Source organism: Diabrotica undecimpunctata, chromosome 9, assembly GCF_040954645.1.
Source record: "Diabrotica undecimpunctata isolate CICGRU chromosome 9, icDiaUnde3, whole genome shotgun sequence".
Taxonomy (NCBI): Eukaryota; Metazoa; Arthropoda; class Insecta; order Coleoptera; family Chrysomelidae; genus Diabrotica; species Diabrotica undecimpunctata.
In genome coordinates, this window is record NC_092811.1 from 12,761,947 (window position 1) to 12,782,082 (window position 20,136).

The following is a 20,136-nucleotide window of genomic DNA, read 5'->3' on the forward strand; positions in this document are numbered from 1 at the left end:
ACCAAGCCGCTATTTCCCATTAATAACAAAACGTATGTGTAGAAGTGTTGTTGTTGTTGTTCTAAACAGGTTCAAACAAGAAAAAAACATTATCGCTAATAAGACATAAAATAAAATTCAAACAAATTTAATAAGTTTTGATCTAAACACCAACAAAAAACAAAAAAAAATCTGAGCTGTTAATTTTGCACCCCAGTGTATAACTGCGTCGTACGTGATTGCAGGTTTGTTTTTCTGTATTTGCACCTAACCTAACCTAACCTAACATTTTACTTTTTGTTCGTTTAGTGAACGGATTTCATTGATGTAAAAAAACCTAATAAAAATACTACATTAGTAATAATCGTACAGATATTCTAATTGCAAAACATAATTATCGCTGGAGTACTTTATTTTTTATTTGTCGTTGTGGAAATTCCATTTCAAATAACAAGTCCGAGATAGTCGATGTTTATGTCTCATTGTTTGAAGTTTTTCAAGACGAGCTCACACGCCGGTTTTTGTTAAACGTTAATGATAATTGTTTAACTTTCTTATTACATTAAAATTTTAATGGTCATAAGAAATTGATGACGTAGTCAGAATTTTTAGAAGGAATGTCGAAGGGTAGCAGGTTTTATTGATATTTATTAGGCTAGATCAGTGATCTATGAAGCTACACCTATGATCACAACCCAGTTGTTGCTAAATTGCGGTTAAATCTAAAACAGTCTAAACAGCCAAAATAGACACTTTACGGTGAAAATTTGTGTGTAAAAAAATTCAGTAAACAAAGTTTAGATTGTAATAGATGATAAATTTAAGGAATTTCCAAAGTGGAAGTCAGAATAGATACAACTTATGGAACCTATAGATATAAATGAATAGGCAGATTCATTGTGCCCCATGCTCTTCAATTTAATCATGGATGAAATCATCAAACGCGTTAACAAAGGAAGAGGATACAGAATGGGAAACAAAGAAATCAAAATACTCTGTTACACAGACGACGCAATATTGATAGCCCAAGATGAAGATAGTCTGCAAATACTGGTCCACAGATTTAACATAAGAGCAAAAGAATTTAATATGACAATCTCATTTCAGAAAACTAAAACAACAGTAGTCAGCAAAGAACCAACCAGATGTAAAATAGAAATTGATGGCATCAGCATTGAACACGTAATGGAAATAAAATACCTGGAAATTACACTGTCCAGCTATGGATACCTGGACAAAGAAGTGAGAGATCAAGTACAAAAAGCTAATAGACTGGCAGGATGCCTTAATAACACTCTATGGCGAAACAGACACATTAACACTGAGATGAAGTCAAGAATTTATAAAGACAGTGTAAGACCAATAATGACATATGCCTCAAAAACCTTACCCAACATAGCCACAACGCAAAGGCTACTGGAAACAGCAGAGATGAGAGTACTGAGAAGAATTACAGGAAATACGCTGAGAGATCGAAAGAGAAGCGAAGACAGTAGAAGAAAATGTAACGTACAGTGTATAAATGAATGGACACAAAATGAATGAAGAAAAAAAGAATGGAATAACCACAAAAGCGGAATGGACGAGACCAGTGTCGTCAAAATAGCAAGAGATAAGTCACCAATCGGCAAAATAAGTATCGGACGACCGCGCAAAAGATGAAGTGACAACCTTCTATAGAGGTATTAATTCGCCAATGAACAAAGAGGAAGAAGAAGAAGAAGAATAGATTTAAGATATTAGGTAGAAATTATGTATGAATAGAGTATGGTTTCGTTTCAAATACTCAAAGACAACGATTAGTGTTTTTACAAATTAATATTTGGATATCAAAAACCGACTAACAACACATTCTTTCGGAAGCCGGTGGAAGATTAACACGGTGTTCCTGGCCGTCGGAAGATTAACATCGAAAGTAGATAGAGTTTTGCATGCTGAAAGATTTTTTTAGCGGTGAAAAAGATTATGTTGTGATAAAAATGAAAGTCATTTTGTTTTTCGAAAGTGTTTGTTTTTAAAGAAAGTGGACGCAGTAGTGGTTTCCCTGTGTGCTGATCGAGACGAGTGGAGCATTTGATGGCAACAGCATTTGTAATTACAACAAAATTTATCATTTCATCGGGAAAATTTAGAATCTAGAGGGGATATGAGTTTTGTTGTGAGAAGGATGAAGCATTTTCGGTTAGAGGTTGTAAAGTTTTGGCCAATGATTGAGTAGGGCAGTTGTATACACTGACAATGGGACGTAGGGGAATATCTGGTTTGTGAATTTTGGGTAGGCCGTATATTCGAGGTGTTCTGGAAGAATTTTCACTAGGAATTAGAGATTGTTTATGTCAACAGGAAGAGAAGTTTTATTGATAATGGCTTTTGTTGTTTTCTCCAAATAGGTTGTTGGATGATTAGGAATTGGTCTGTAATCTGGAGTGTTAATGAGATTTGAGAGTTTGTTTAGAGGAAGACATCAAAGAGGATGTCGAAAGCTCGGCGCAATGATGGCTTTTGTTGTTTTCTCCAGATAGAACGCTGACGCTTAGTGAGAATTTCTCTTTGTTTCACTTTACAGACTGCAGTTTGACTGCAGAATTTGTGGGTTCTTTTAATAAAGAATGACTGGAGGAACTGCTTCCCAGAAAACAAGTTGATAAAACACGGATACTGCTTCTCCTTCATTCCCATAAGCAGGCAGATGAAAATGTTAAGGAAACCATAATAGGTCTCCAAAAATAAAATCACAAAGAACTTCACACTCAGATACTTTCACTCTCATTTCTCCCGGGCGAAAGAAGACATAAATTTTTACTTGACTCTCAGATGGGATCTAAACGGAAATTGATGGTACTGGGCCAATCCCAGCACCTGGCGAAAAATGACTCTTTTTAAGATCTCGAGTGGAAATAAATTGAAAAAATTTGTCGCTGCGCTGCTAACTCTCTTCACCTTGGATCTCAAGCCTCACCTCCTCTCTCATCATTTTTAACGATGGAAAGCAGCAGAGGCATTTAGCAATCTAAACGAACGCTTATAATTCGGCGAGTGGCACTTTCCGATGCAATTAAATGATTTAATCTTGTATACTTACTCGAAGAGACAGTCAAGTGTTTTTCTTCGATGTTTGAGATGAAATTTGAATGTTTATAATAAAACTCTCGTTGGAATATATAAGTGTAAGACGCTTATGATAAAAATGCTACAATTGATTATAAATGATGTATAAATATTCGGCTCCGATCGCGGTTTACGGATTTCATTTTAAAATAATCACACCGTGTACGCCTGTCTTTAGTGTTTCGTCTAATTCTTATACTCATATAAAAGCAAGGACTTGTACACCAAAGGTAAGGTGTTAAAAATCCACCCGTACTATATTTTTAATCATTACTAAAAGTGTGATTCATGTTCGTTAAAACACTACATTGTTTTTGTAACCTCTAATCAGACAGATATGATTTTGTAAATTTGTAGAATAACAACGTTTTTACGTTTATTTTTTTGTTTACAATGTTGAAGTGAATAAAAATATTTACAACGAAATATAAATATGATTACATATAAAAAAACACAAATAATAGTCCGGTAACTGAGCACCTTTCGCTGTAAATTCGATGTAAATTTTTCGCTGAATAACAATATGTAAGCCCCCGTCTCAAAAAGTGGTACCAATTTTTATAAAAATTTTTTTATAAATAAATATAAAAAAATTGCATAAAACCAAGACAAAATCAAAAAAGTTTCCAGATATTAAAAGAAATAGGTTGCATGATAAATTAGTTCGAATATCTGAAAGAAATTCATACAAAAGCTTAAAAAAAACTGGCCCATACCTCTATTCGTTTTTGCTACTATTTATATTTATTCATATCGTGTCGATAAACAGGAAAACAGGAGAACCTGTTGATTTTCCTAGTATTTCTGTTGAAAGTAAACTAATTATTTATGAACTTCGTCTGCAAGTGGAAGTTTTCCTAAGTTGCCTCGTTCTAACGTGTTTAAAATAGCTTAATTCTTCAATACTCTTCAAATTTAAAGCATAATGATTTTTTATCAATTTTCTAATATCAACTGCTTTTTCTTGTTTTACTTGTAAAGTAAATCTTTGCCTTTTAAAGCACGTGGTCTAAGAGATTCATTTATTAAGAGCGGTTTCAACATCCTGTAATACATCAGGAGACAGGATAATACAGTCCCGTTTCATCAGCGTTAAATACTTGATCGGCACAATAGTCCCCATCTTCAATAATTTTCGCTAGCTCCTGTGGAAATATTTTTGCTCCTTTATCTTTGCTTTATCTGCTGTAGCACTCTCTCCTGTGATCTTGACATTATGAAATGCATTTCTTTTTTTAAACCTTATTAGTCATCCTTTGCTAGCTGAAAATTTGTTACCAACTTGGCGAGTGGAAGTTGGTGGCTCTGACTGTTTAATTAACTCATAAAACTGAAGAGCTTTTTCCTGGATTAAATAACCACTTACAGTAATTCTTCTTTGAATTAGTTCCTCAATCCAAATTACGATGGCTCTTTCTGTTCTTTCTAATAATATATCTCTTGAGTAAGATGAAAATTTGCCGCTTAATTTTGTACCAGAAATTATAGATTCTCTTATAGCAACATTCTTCGTAATCCCTTACAGATAATTCGCCTAAATTAAAGTGTTTTCCAATTGCCGTATATCCTTCTCCTTTTCCTAAGCGATCTAAAATTGCAATTTTCTTTTCCAACGAAATTGATTGTCTTAAAAATTAGACTTACGATATTCAGATGGCAGAAATCTCTTCTAATGAAAAATAAAACTTAACGACAATCACTTAATAATAGAATCACGTAATAGAAATTTTTGGATGAAATAAAAAGAGACCATACTGTACATTACACATAGAGTAAGTAATTTGGTAGTTGCTGTATTTTATGCAAATTACTGTATGCATTGACACAGTTTTTATTTTTCGTGTACGATTTTAGGTTAGAAACTACTCAGTTGCTCTTAAAATACGGAGCAGACTACAATGCAAAATCAAGATATGGAGACGATGCTCTACAAATGGCATGCTTGAAAGGATCTACGAGAATTTTCAAACATCTCATTACGACATTCAACTATCCTATCGAAAAAATAGTTGACGCTCACGAGCTGATGGGAGCGACGTTTTTGGATGAGCATAACGAGTGGGATATAGCTATACATCATTGGAAAACCGCGTTGCGTATCCGACAAGCGTACAGTAAGTATCTACTGTTTTTTGTGAATGTATGTTTTCCATTATTATTTCTAATTATTTTTGAAGCTTATATAGTATAATAAATAATTTGTTAATAACTGACAGCCTTAGAAAACGACCAGCGGTCATTGTCAACATTTTGGACAAAATTACCTAGAATTTCCTCCCTCAATATAGGCCGTAAACTTTCGGATTAACAATTTCTAAGAATGTTTTTATGATTACGGTCAGATTATTTGTGACAGGTATAAAATAAAGTTTAAGAATTACGTAATAATTACACTATAGTAGACGCCACAGTTAGAATGCAGTGCAGGTAAGATAGGCAATGTATTTCTTAGGGGTAAACGGCCGACCACGTTGCCGGTTTTCCCCAAGCGGTGCATCAGGACCGGATTTAAAAATCATAGGACTATCATTATTGTTTCAACTAAAGCATGATTCAATCATAGATGTATAAATAAGAGAGTTACATTGTCGAACTAAACAATAACATGAAGAAAAATACTATAAAAAAAGTAAAATATACCAAAAACTCATTGTAAACACATTCTTTAGGAAATAAAGATCATTATAAAGTCGCTAGATTTGGGTACTGGCCGTTAGACCAAAAACTTGTTGGCAAAAACTATGAAAGCTCATTTCTATTTCATTTTCGCAAGCAGATGAAAATAAAGTGGTACCTCCACATACGAGTGTAATTCGTTCCGTAATCTTGATCGTATGTCAAAGCCATTTTGAGCCCCATTGAAATTAACTGAAATGTCTTGAATCCGTTCCAGTCCCCCAAAAAAAAACACGTTAGTTGATTTTTTAAGGGTTTTTAAATAAGAAATTATGAAGTAATAATTGATGCTGGTATAAAATAGTTAGTAATTAAACAAAACTCACAAGAAGAAAATTAAATTAATGACTAAGAACATAAAATAAAATTCAATTACAGTAAGTGTTCAAAATGCCCTCAGTTTTCGCGAATACACAAGTCTATTCTTTTTTCTAAAGATTCCATTAACCTTCTAAACGGTAGGGGATCAGCTATGATGTCATTAAATTGACGTTGAATTCTTTCTTCCAATTCTTGGCGTGAATTTACCTCTGTAGCATAGACTTTTTCCTTAATATACGACCAAACTGCGTAGTCCAAAGGGTTAAAATCGCATCACCGAGGAGGCCAATGAATCGGAGCTTCTGCACCTCTACCAGTCCATCGATTCGGAAAATGATTACTCAACCAATTACGACACCTTCTATCAAAGTGTGGTGGAGCTCCATCGTGCATAAAAAATAAAGATCTTCGCTCGTTTAGCGTTAAATCTTCTAATATCTCGAATAAGGAATTATTTAAAAAATCAAGATACACATCACCATTTAAATTTCCAGGTAGAATATGATAACCTATTAATTTGTTACCTAAAGTTGCTGCCCAAACATTAACTTTAAATGAGTGTTGGTAATGTGATACCCTTTTGACTCGTGGATTCTCATCACACCAGTAATGTACATTATGGGAGTTAAACATACCTTGTCGCGTAAAGGTGGCCTCGTCCGTAAAAAGAAAGAATGCATTTTAAAAAATTTGGATTGTGGGCTGTCCTTTGTTGCAATGTTTCACAAAAATCCACTCTAACCGGTAGATCATCTGGCAAGAGCTCTTGGACTTGGTCTGTAATGATAAGGATGTAATTGCTGTTCTTTCAGTATCCGCCAAGTACTTGAAGAAGAAGTATTTGTTTGTCTTGCTATATTCCTTACGCTAACTGTTGGATCTTGATCAAGTAAATTTAAAATATTACTTTCTTTATTAATTGTTCTTGGTCTACCAGAATTTATTTTATTTGGTCTCACATTCCCAGTTTCTCGACAACGTCGTTCAACGGCTCTAAATGTTTTTTTACGTGGTAATAACGTAAGGTTAATAACATGTCAGTGTATTCAACATTTGAGTACATTTTGATTTGATTTTACAAATAACAAGGTTTCAAAACTCTAATTATTGTTGATTTATCGTCATAATAATCAATAAATGTCAGATTTCCATGGCACACTTGGAGAAAATAGAGGTATACCTAATACCTATTAGAACTTTATCATTACTACCAGCATCAATTATTACTTCATAATTTTCAAATCAAAATATTCCGAAAACGGTACACAGTATCGAGTTTTACCAGGAGTACCTTTTTCGTGTAAAATTGAATGATGTTTAAGTTTACTTGAAATTTTGATTAATAATTCTACTCTTAAAAAAGTTATATTGACTAATACTTAGTACGATCCGTGTAACTAGCGCCCTCTCTGAGAATCAGATATAAAAACAAATTCATGGGATGTATCAGCTTTCAAAACATATTCGTATAAAATTTCATTACAATGTTGCCAGTAGTTTCGGCAAAATCGTAAAAAATGCATAAATTTTTTTTTCTTCAACGCCTTGTACCTTGAAAACGGATTGCGTTACAAAAATTTTTTACTAAGCAAACCCCAATTATTTTTCAGTTTTTTACCTAACCTAGAGACGGGGTTACCTTTTTTTGAAACACCCTGTATAAGTACTATGTTGTTTTTTGTATCTACATTAGCAGACTCATTTCAAGTTCATTTCTTAGTATTCGTTACTCCTTATTAGTCTCACTTCTATAGCATTTTTCAGGAATTTCGACAACGTCAGATTTGTCCTTAGTTTATGTCTCTTAGTTTGCTGTTTTTGTCGAAAAGCTCGATTAATACTGCCGATGTAGTTTTTCTTTTTTTTTTTTAAGAATTATCAGTGACGTCAATAATTGTTTACAAAATTATATTTTTTTACAATCCGCGAATTAATTATCTCCATTATTACGTAACTTCTAATCTTAAGTCTAACAGTCTAAATAAAAATGCAGGTTGTTGTCCTTCTCAAAAAGTATTTACTGGGGTTTCTTATCACTTGAACTCTGTTACAAGATAATTTTAGAGATTTCCTAGTAGGCGTATGAGACGTATTTTTTACATTAATTTTTATTTTAATTCTTTTAAATATAATCAAAAATCAATGGGAAATGTAATTATTTTACAAAAAAAGACATATTTATTAACAGAATTTTGAATCTAATGCCAAAAAATGTAAACAAAACATATTTTATAGCTAATTCAACCATCAATTGGTAATATATATTATTGTAAAAAAAACTTACAAAGAAGTAAAAACTTGTGGTGTATAATGGTATATTATTTTATTAAAAAATAATTCAAATTTATCCAAAAGGATTACAATTATACCAAAACATTTTCGATACAGTAGGACCATCATCAGTGAAACCTGAAAGTATATTTCCATTTTAAAATGACACAAAAATAAATCCACTACGTTTACAGATTGTCTTGCTCTGATTGTGAAGCTTCCTATATCGACAGAACATATAGATCATTAAAAACTAGATCTGCAGAACACTTCTTCTTGTAGTTCCTTCTCCTATTGGAGGTTGCCTATCATCACAGCTATCCGTACCTTATTGGCGACTGCTCTGAAAAGATCTACTGAGCTGCAACTATACCACTCTCTTAGGTTTCTTAGCCAGGAAATTCTTCGTCTTCCTATGGATCTTTTACCCTTGATTTTACCTTGCATTATGAGCCTTAATATCTCATATTTCGCACCTCTGGTAATGTGGCCTAAATATACCAACTTTCTTGTTTTGATGTGCTTTATGACCTCGAAATCCGTTTGTAGCCTTCTTAACACTTCTGCATTTGTAACTCGTTGGGTCCATGGTATTTTCAAAATCCTTCTATACGACCACATTTCAATGATTCCAACTTCTTTATATTATCCACTTTTAGTGTCGAGCTTTCTATTCCATACAACAAGTCGAGAACACGTAGCATCTTCAGACTCTTATCCCCAGCTCCAAAGGAAGTTCTCGATTAACAAACATTGTTTTTATTTTTATAAATGCTTGTCTTGCAATGTCAATGCATGTCCTGATTTCTCTACCTTGGTCATTGTTTTCATTTACCCAGGTTCCCAGATATTTGTAGTTATTCACTCTTTCTACTTGTTTTCCCTCGTATCTAACCTTCCTACTGTATGTTGCTTAGAAATAATCATGTACTTGGTTTTCTTAACGTTCATTTGTATTCCATATTTTATACAGACTTGACGTAATATATTTACTAAGCGTAGCAGTGCTTTGTTGTTGTTCCTTCGATATTGCTTCCTTAAAAATAGCTTCGCTGTACAGATTGAATAACAATGGGGACAGCACGCAACCCTTGTGTATTCTTAGACGTGGAATTTTATTATCTAAACGAGGATTTTAATTTAACGAGGATATTTAAGAGCCACGACCTACCCTTTAAAACGAAAATCCGTTTATTGAGATGCTACGTATTTACAGTGCTGCTCTATGGGGTTGAATCATGGACACTAACCGAGGCATCCATGGGAAAACTCGAGGCGTTTGAGATGTGGTGTTATAGACGGATACTGAGGATCTCCTGGGTGGACCGAATAACAAACATTGAGGTTCTACGTCGGATGGATAAAACATGTGAAATTATATCCACAGTGAAACAACGCAAGCTAGAATATCTTGGACATATAATGCGAAACGATCATAGATATAACCTGCTGCAACTTATATTACAGGGAAAGGTCTACGGAAAGAGGGGACCAGGAAGAAGAAGAATATCTTGGCTCCAGAACTTACGAAAATGGTTTTCCTTGACCACTTCAGGACTATTTCGAGCTGCGGTCAATAAAGTTAGAATTGTCATGCTAGTAGCCAACATCCGTAACGGATAGGCACCACAAGAAGAAGAAGAAATGAGAATTTTGCTTGCTATCGACCTGGAAGGCTTCGTCTTTTACAAGATCTTTTCCTTCCCTGTCGGATCTTGGTTTCCGGATTCCATGATCAGTAACGGTTTGACTTTTTTGCGTATTTGCCATAATGAATGACTAGGGATGTTGTGTTAAACCGTTAATGCAGTGGTTTCCCCTTGCCTTCTGCCGTTGATCAATTTATTGGTTCTTCCGCCTTTGGAGTCGATTTCTCAGCTCCAGGACAAAAGATTGTCCTACTACCTACTGACTCATCCGCCCGAAGCCGTTGGTCGGTAAGCAGGGGATTGCTTATACCGGCAATCACTCGGTCCCTATCTGCGTTAGCCATCAACATTGATGTTGACCACCTTCTACCACGTAGAGGTGCAGATTCGGATTTTTCCTTCATCGAGATTAAGACCTTTCGGAATTTCCTAATCTCTCCAGAGTTTTAGAAAGCTCCAGAATGGGAAAAATACTTCAGCCTTTTCCTTCCACTTACTTTATCTTTATCCACCTATCTTTAGTATGCAATTTATTTAGTTCTTCTTTTATTAGTAAAGCCAATAGATGTTGCGTGTATATTTTCCTGATTATTTGTAGAGATGACATAGAATCTGTCAAGATTAATATTTTGTTCATTTTATTTGACTTTGCGTGTAGTATCGCTTGGTAAATTGCATACAGTTCTCCTGTTAATATAGTTGCAGTATCTGGAATTCTATTTTTGAGAATCTCTGTGGTGTTAATTATTGCCACGTAGACTCCATTTTCAGTTTTAGACGCGTCTGTATAGTAAACTGTGTAATCAGAATGGGAGTTCATTAGATCTCTGAAAAGTTGTATGATAAGATTAGAGTTGGTGCTATATTTTTGGAATTGTGATACACTGCAATTGACTATTGGAGTTTTTATAATCCAAGATGAAGATGAAGATGTGTTTTTTTTATTGATATAAGGGTGGAAAATGCTTCCAGTTAAGTTGGTTCATTGCATGATAAATTCTGCGGGAATATGGGAGATTGAACTTCAAGGAGTCGTTAGCCATGGATATGTCTAAAATGTTAATTATTGGATTTGCATATGCAACACATCCGTAATCAATTTTGGAACAAATTAACGATCTCTATAACATGATTAGTGTTTTACCATCGGCACCCCAAGTTTTGTGAGCTAGGTACTTTAACAAGTTAAGGCCATTTCGACATAAAAGAACTAACTGCTGGATATGACTTTTCCAGTTTAACAATGGCATTTTTCCAGATTTTTGGAAATGATTTTTGTGACCAAACAATATTAAAAATTTGGAGTAGGTATGTCGGTTTTCTGTGAAAATTTTCGCCGATTTTACAACCCAAATAAAACCCCTAAAAAATTAACAAATATGTATTTTATTTATGAATTTTGCAGATTTGTTCCCAAAACAACCGGTAATGGAATCTCAAGAAGGGTATAGGTACCAAAAAGAGTTCGAAACGTTCGAAGAATTAGAAAATATTACTTCAGACGAGGATTCCATGCGAATACAGAGTTTAATTATTGCCGAACGAATCCTAGGAACATATCACAAAGATACCATATTCAGGTAAGTGTACAATAAAAAATTTTATGTTTTCAGTCAACGTGCCCGGTGTCGGTTTGTCGAGCTTTAAGGTCTATTTATACATATTCCGTATTATGACAGTTCATGATATGACAGTACATTGGCGTTTTCCGGACGGGGCCGTCCGTGCCCGGCCTGAAATTAATCCCAAACGATATTTTTGTTTTCGGCACTGGCGATGCACGGAAATGACACGGACCGAACGGACGATTTTATTGTTTTTTGAACACCAGTGCTGGTAAACAGATAGGTAGGAGATGTTATGGGTTTTATATGTATTAAAGAAAAAAGAGTAGGTACTGCGACATTTTAAAATATTCGTGAAATTTTGATTCATCGTCCAATAATTCTCTGTATATTTTGAATTCTCCTTCGGTTTGTCTCTTTTTCCACATAGGATGCACACTCCATCTTCTTTGTTTCCGCCTTTTCTGCTCTTGCTCTTGCTTTTCATCAAATAATAATGCCAACACGGTGAGATTTTTTATCCAAGCTGCCATATTTTCAACTATCTTTTACACAGAAATACGTAATAACGTTTTCTTCTCTTATTTAGCCCGGTACGAACACTGCCACAACGCGGTTGTATGTAAATATAACATTAAAAATACCAGGACTCGGCACTGACACGGAAAGGACACGGCACGGATATGTATGAATCGAGCTTAACTCCCTTATTGGAAATAAACAAGAATTGATGTTCAGCCTGGTGTATTTTTGGTTTCAAGATGTCGATTATATCTTCACTATCATTTTTTATAGTCCATGGTTATTGGTTATTTACATTACTTTGATTTAAATTCGATTATTTTCAGGTTAATGTATCGAGGTGCTTCGTACGCGGACGTATTGCGCTATCAGCGATGCATAGATATTTGGCGAAGGGCGTTACAAATTCGGATAGAAAAGGATACTGTCCTGTACACGGATACTTGTTTTGCCGCGCAAGCTTTAGTGAGACTAATGATGGACTATCACACTAAATCTGTCAAACATGGAGACGATAAAGGCAGACATCACAGATTTTATGATATTATGTCAGTGTTTCATCTTCTGACACACAACATCATCGGTAAGTCTATTATTTGTTGTTAGTCTACACAATAATATAAACAAAACGGCTCGTGGCACTTGGGGAGTGCCGACAGAACTGAATACTTCTTATAGCGCGTTATTACTATATGTGGGTTCATGAAATTGTATGTCTGTTTATTACTGAATTGTTAATATTTTTTTATAATAACACCACACATTTAAGTTTATTATTTCTTTAAAAATTTGTTTAATGGTTTTAGTAATTTTCAAAATTTGTTTTTACTCATTTACATTATATTTAATTTAATTTAATTTTGTTTAATTTTGTTTAATTGTATTGAATTTTATTTAATTTTATTGAGTTTTATTGAATTTTATTTTATTTGGTTTAAACTGATTTAATTTTATTTAATTTTGTTTAATTTTATTGAGTAATTTTATTTAACCGTATTTGATTTTCGTTAATTTCATTGAATTTTATTGAGTTTTAATGAATTTTATTTAAACCTATTTGATTTTTGTTAATTTCATTGAATTTTAATTAATTTTGTTTAATTTGATTTAATTTTATTTAATTTCGTTTAGTTTTATTTAATTTAAATTAATTTTATTGAATTTAATTTATATGGAGTTTTAATGAATTTTACTTAGTTTAATTTAATCCTATTTGATTTTCTTTAATTTCTTTGAATTCTATTGAATTTTACTTTATATTATTCAATTTTATTTATTTTTGTTTAATTTTATTTAATTGTATTTATGTAATTTTGCTTAATTTTATAGAATTTTTATTTAATTTTATTGAGTGTTATTTAATTCTATTTAATCCTATTTGATTTTCGTTAATTTTGGTGAATGAATTTTAGTGAATTTTACTGTATACTATTTAATTTTATTGAGTTTTATTGAGTTTAATTTAATGAAAATTTAATTTTATTGAATTTAATTTAATTTTATTGAATTTAATTTAATTCTATTGAGTTTTATTAAATTTTATTGAGTTTTAATGAATTTTACTTAGTTTAATTTAATCCTATTTGATTTTCTTTAATTTCTTTGAATTCTATTGAATTTTACTTTATATTATTCAATTTTATTTATTTTTGTTTAATTTTATTTAATTGTATTTATGTAATTTTGTTTAATTTTATTGAATTTAATTTAATTTTATTGAGTGTTATTTAATTCTATTTAATCCTATTTGATTTTCGTTAATTTTGGTGAATGAATTTTAGTGAATTTTACCGTATATTATTTAAATTTATTGAGTTTTATTGAATTTAATTTAATGAAAATTTAATTTTATCGAATTTAATTTAATTCTATTGAGTTTTATTAAATTTTATTGAGTTTTAATGAATTTTACTTAGTTTCATTTAATCCTATTTGATTTTCTTTAATTTCTTTGAATTCTATTGAATTTTACTTTATATTATTCAATTTTATTTATTTTTGTTTAATTTTATTTAATTGTATTTATGTAATTTTGTTTAATTTTATTGAATTTAATTTAATTTTATTGAGTGTTATTTAATTTTATTTAATCCTATTTGATTTTCGTTAATTTTGGTGAATGAATTTTAGTGAATTTTACTGTATACTATTTAATTTTATTGAATTTAATTTAATTCTATTGAGTTTTATTAAATTTTATTGAGTTTTAATGAATTTAACTTAGTTTAATTTAATCCTATTTAATTTTCTTTAATTTCTTTGAATTCTATTGAATTTTACTTTATATATTATTCAATTTTATTTATTTTTGTTTAATTTTATTTAATTGTATTTATGTAATTTTGTTTAATTTTATTGAATTTAATTTAATTTTATTGAATTTAATTTAATTCTATTGAGTTTAATTAAATTTTATTGAGTTTTAATGAATTTTATTTAATCCTTTATTTGATTTTTGTAAATTTCATTGAATTTTATTAAATTTTACTGAATATTATTGAATTTTATTGAGTTTTATTGAAATTAAAGTAAAATAAAGAAACAGTACACATAAACAAGGACGAATTAGAGTTTCGAGGGGCCTTTGACACCAGGAAGTATTTTTCTGACCAAGTTTTGTTTTAAACTAAATTCTTCAGTTGGCCAAGTATTCGATCATCCATTTGACAAAATGTAAAATTTTGACCTTCTAGAAACTTCCGATCATTAATGATTTACATGTTTAGCCGTTGCCAAAAAGGTATTTGACGGCATCCTCTGACCTTCGAGAAGCCTCTATCGCCCGATATTCTTTATTCTGGGCAACTCTCCTACTCTCTCTCCGACAACCACAAATGTCATTATCTAGCTTTTTAAAACCACCACTCATGCATTATTTACTCCTCACCACTCAATATTCTTGATTTGAGCAACGTTTCGATACTGTAGTTGACAAAAATCCTTGATTTTATCCGTAGGAACTCCATGATACGGTCTGCTTGATTATTTGCTACTCTATAATAACCACTACTATCCAAAATTTTTCATTTTGGCCAAGTCTTTGATGCTCCAATTGTCAAACCACTTTAAGTACATCCTTTTGCTTTGTAGATGCTTCCAGTCATGTATTTATTTACTCCTATACTCACTGCCGTACAAAATTCCTCACTTTTACCAATTCTACAACCCTTTGTTAACTCTCTAGTTCACAAAAATCCCTTTAACAATTTTTAAAAGTTTGTCATTCCTTTTATCCCAAAATTATTCATTTTGAACAAATTCTTTGACTCTCTTGTTGGTAAAAGTTTCTTGAACAATAACCTCCGCTTTCTACAAGCCTGTAGTCGTTCAATATTTTCTCCATCACTCACTAATACCCAACATTCATTACCTGGCTTTATAAAACCTTGCAGTCATTCATTATTTACTTCTTTACTCATTACCATCCAAAATTCCTTATTATGGCTAACTTACCCGCCCCCGAGAATCAAAAACCGCTTTAAGGGCGTCTTCTGGTTTTCTAGAAGCTTCTAGTAGTTCAGTATTTACTTCTTCAACTCCTACCATCCAAAATTCTTTATTTTGGCTAACTAGTAGCCTCTAGTAGTTTATTATTTACGTCATCACCTGCTACCACTAAAAATTCTTTGGTTTGGCCAACTTTTTAATCCTCCAATTACTAAAAACCACTTAACCCCATCCTCTAGCCCTGTAGAAACCTCTATCGTTCAGTATTTCCTTCATCAGGAATTACTGCCCAAAATTTTTTAATTTAATTAAACTTTCCGAGCATCCAGTAGACAAAAAATCCTTTATCGCCATCCTCTTTCCCTCTAGAATCCTGTAGTCATTCAATATTTACTTATTCACCCACTACCGCGTAAAATTATTCATTTTAACCAACTTTCCAATCCTTTAGTTAACAAAAACCCTCCTAGCTCCACACTCTGGTCCTATAAAAACCTCTAACCATTCAGTACTTACTTCTTCAATCCCTACTGTCCAAATTTCTTCATTTAGTACCCTCGAGTAGACAAAAGAACCCTTAACGCCATCCAGTTACCTATGGAAAATGTGGTATAAGAAGAATGAAGAAATCGTGGCTCAGGAATATAAGAGACTGTAGCAGAACTGAAGGAATCGCATTCATATACCAAGCCCACAACAGACAAAACTTTGTCATGCTGTAGTAGCTTTGTAGTTAACCCATTACTAGTGTTCATTCTTTAATTAGTGTTTTATTTTCAGAAATTAGACAACTGTTAAACATACGACCCGTTTACAAGCGACAAGTGGATTTCTTTGACAAAATGTTGAAATGTATCGCCCATCTAATCTATCTGATGGTAGAAACCATGTCCACTGACGATGAAGTTGCGATTGTGAAGAAAGCTATATCGGATTTTTTGAGGAAAAACATCAGATGTGTACAGTTAGGAGATACGATATTGCATATGTGCGTTTCAAAATTGAATACGATCAGATCTAACTATTTTATGAACGAAGAACCTATTGTAAGTAATATTTTTTAATCGATATTCTATTTTATTTATTTCGCTAATGTAGTCTGTCTTACTATCGCCTTGTCACCTAATGGTCGACCTTTTAAGTCCAGTTTCTTTGGACATATTTCTTGTAGTGGCAACACTGTAATATTTGCTGAGGCCTATTTAACCTTCGCGGCTCAACTCAGACTTGTCTTCGAAGAGCTCCTTAAGTAGTTGTATTTGATTTACATAATATTTCCTTTTTATTAGAGATTATTCTGGACGATTCTATTAGACTAGATTTTTATACCAGCCGCATTAGACAAGAATATTTGTTACAAGTACATATTTGTTGTATTTTCAGATGATATTCCCTAAAGCCAGTGTAGTTCAATTTTTGTTACAATGTGGAGCACCTGTCAACGAAAGAAATGAACAAGGACAAACGCCTTTGCACATCAGCACGCTCACTTATAACTACTCAGAGCAGGTAAGTTTAAAAGTTAATCTAACCTAACCTAACATAACCTTACATTTTATTAATGTCCAATGATTTTTTTGGGTACAATTTTTTGCGTATTGTATAAATCTGAGTCAATCAGTGAGCCAAGGTTCTGATAAATCTATTATAAGGTGATGCTTTAGCCAATGAAACTGTATTTTCATTACAGTCTTCTTAATAATCACTCGACCTTGGTGCAATTCTTACAGCCAATAGGAAATAGCCCTAAAAATTTGATTATGGAATTTTATGTAGATAAAATTAATATGGAATACAAATTTTGAAAACGTGAAGCAAATTCTTGACATTATTTCAAACTTCTTCTTCTTCCTATGCCGTCCCCATTAACGGAGGTTGGCGACCACATTTTTAAAAGTTTCTCTGTCTTTTGCAACGTGGAATAATTCGTCTACAGTCATGTTTGACCAGTCTCGAATATTTCGCAGCCATGACTTCCTCTTTCTACCTGTTCTACCCTGCATGATGACCTGCAGAAGACTATATTTATTATTTCTCAGTATGTGTCCAAGGTATGTAGTCTTGCGTACTTTTATCGTTCTCAACAATTTTTTGTCTCGACCCATCCTTCTCAGCACTTCCTCATTGGTGACCCCGGCAGTCCATGGAATTTTCAACATTCTCCTGTATATCCAAAGTTCAAAGGCTTCAAGATTCTTAACTATTTGCGCTTTTAATGTCCATGTTTCTACCCCGTACAATAGTTGCGACCAGACGTAACATTCAACAAACCTCAGTCTCAGCGCAGTATTCTGATTTTTGTCACAGAACAATTGCTTGAATTTTAAGAACGCTGCCCTTGCCATTTCTATTCGTACCCTGATCTCTTGGTCTAATTCTGTGTTGATGTAAGCTCCCAGATATTTATATTTTGTCACTCTCTCTATTTGCTGTCTACCAAGAGTTAGTTGTTCATTATTTATTAGACTCTTTGATACTATCATAAATTTGGTCTTATCTGTGTTGATGTCAAGTCCCATTTGAATGCATTCACTATTTATTGCATCTAGTAAAGTTTGTAGTTCTTCTATACTCTCAGCCATAATTACCGTGTCATCAGCAAATCTCATGGTATTGAAGAAAAAATTACTTAATCGAAGTTCCTCTCTAATGATGTACCACACATAGCTTATTAACTATGAAAACGAAGTCATTTATCCTGTATCCTTAAAATGTATCTAACCCCTTTGAAATAAATTTCGATTCGATTAAAATCTTCACGGTGGAATGTTTTCATCGACCTACTCTGTATACCGTCTATAATAGAATATATGATTTGATTTAATTTTTTAATTTCAGATAGTCAAACTGCTGCTCCAGTACGGCGCCCACATAGACATACCAAATCTCGAAGGCAAAGCACCTATAGAAGCCATCGAATGTCTCAAACCCGACCAAAAGAGCAACCTCAATTTGTTACAGTATTTATCTCTAAAATGTGTTTGCGCGACGGTCATTTGCAAGAACAAAATCCCCTATACAGATCAAATACCAAAGACGCTGGAACATTTCGTAAAGTTGCACGAACCGTAGATTGTTGTGTTGATAATTTATATTTTGCTTTTTGCTACTAAATACCGGTGAATCTTTTTTGTGATATTTAGATTGTATTAACCGGTGAGTATATTCGGAATCTAGCCACAGATCTTCTGGTAAATTGCGAGGGGAAAAATACATTAAACTATCTAATGCACTTCTTATTTAACTATTTTACTACAGTATTGTGTGAATTAATATGAACTAAACAGATAATTTTAACTAGGTAACATTTATTAGTTGTTATAGAGGATAAAAAAGAGTAGAAATACAACTTTATACTTGTTAAGACTTTATACTATACAACAAACTGTTGGCTTTTATAATTTCTTGGTACGTTTTGGTTTTAACTCGAGAATTTTTACAGGTTTTTACCACTTGGATGCCCGCATCAATCACGTTTGTTCTTATTGTCCATTTTATGAAGTCTATCGTTTATAACAATTCACCTATTTGATAGGGGGTAAAAACCGGTGACTTTCATGGCCAATCAAGACATCTAATATGTTTGATCTTGACATATTTCATCAAAATTGATATTGGAGCCAAAGCTTGTTGAAAAACTGTTTGACCGTTGGTATTAACTTTTCTTAGTTCAATTTCCAATCAATATTACAGCGATTCTGAGAGTTCATCGTGCATAATGGGTCTGGTACGTCTCTAAGAAGAGCAACTACACAACATATTTTAGATGAAGGTTTAACTGTTTACAAAAAAATTGCTCTCATGTGAGAACAACACTTTTATCCAATTTTGAACAGTCCAAGTGAGATATTTTTGCCTAATCGGTCCAAAAGGCTGTCCATAACTGTTTTTTTTCCTCTGTAGGGCCTCTTTTATGAACTGTCATGAACGATAACTAGCTACTGTACGATAAGTCTTGATGAAGTTCTTTGGTTGTTTTTCTTTATTAAAAAAGCTTCATCCGTTGCTGCTGTCTTTCTCTTCCTTCTGCATTTGTCTTTTCTATTCATCTCAATCATTCTAATGTCTTTGTACTTTAAATTCTAGTAAACAGCTCTTAAATTTACACCATAAACCTTTAGACTAGCTCAACCACATCTTCGTCATTTATACCCCTGGGAGTACCAAATGATCCATCAGAGATAATTAAAATTTTTATGTGTCTCTCGGAACTTTTTGTTTGAAAATTTATTTTTTTACAAAAAAATCACGTGTTCAACGACGATTTTCTCATTTTTGTCATATTTATAAATCCGTATCGATTTTTTGATAAAAAATTTTTAGGCACAAGGAGCACCATCTAACTACTCATTTAATAGTTCCACAGGTCCTCTATGGGATTCAGGTCTGGGTTTTAACGTGGCTACTTCACAACTTGCATTAATGCGATCATTTGATTTTTATTTTGTTATAGTTTTGAGCTCATGTATTGTGAATTCCAATATTATTCTTCTATACATTTGGTTTTTTGTACCTATACGTGTAAAATGTTGACAAGATGACAGATCTGTTCTGCATCTTCCATATTTGCACGACAAAAAGGACTGCAACTGCTTTCC

General features: G+C 32.6%; 1 protein-coding gene across 1 annotated transcript in view; it reads left to right on the forward strand.

The window, feature by feature from the left end:
- Positions 1 to 19,062, forward strand: part of m-cup (ankyrin repeat protein mann-cup) — a 39,278-nt gene extending 20,216 nt beyond the window's left edge. The window contains exons 3-8 of the mRNA XM_072542755.1: positions 4,942 to 5,201; positions 11,410 to 11,584; positions 12,418 to 12,674; positions 16,319 to 16,584; positions 16,922 to 17,047; positions 18,377 to 19,062. Coding sequence (XP_072398856.1) covers positions 4,942 to 5,201; positions 11,410 to 11,584; positions 12,418 to 12,674; positions 16,319 to 16,584; positions 16,922 to 17,047; positions 18,377 to 18,610 — 1,318 coding nt within the window. The 3' untranslated portion in view covers positions 18,611 to 19,062. The remainder of the gene's footprint in view (positions 1 to 4,941; positions 5,202 to 11,409; positions 11,585 to 12,417; positions 12,675 to 16,318; positions 16,585 to 16,921; positions 17,048 to 18,376) is intronic.
- Positions 19,063 to 20,136: the final 1,074 nt, after the last annotated feature.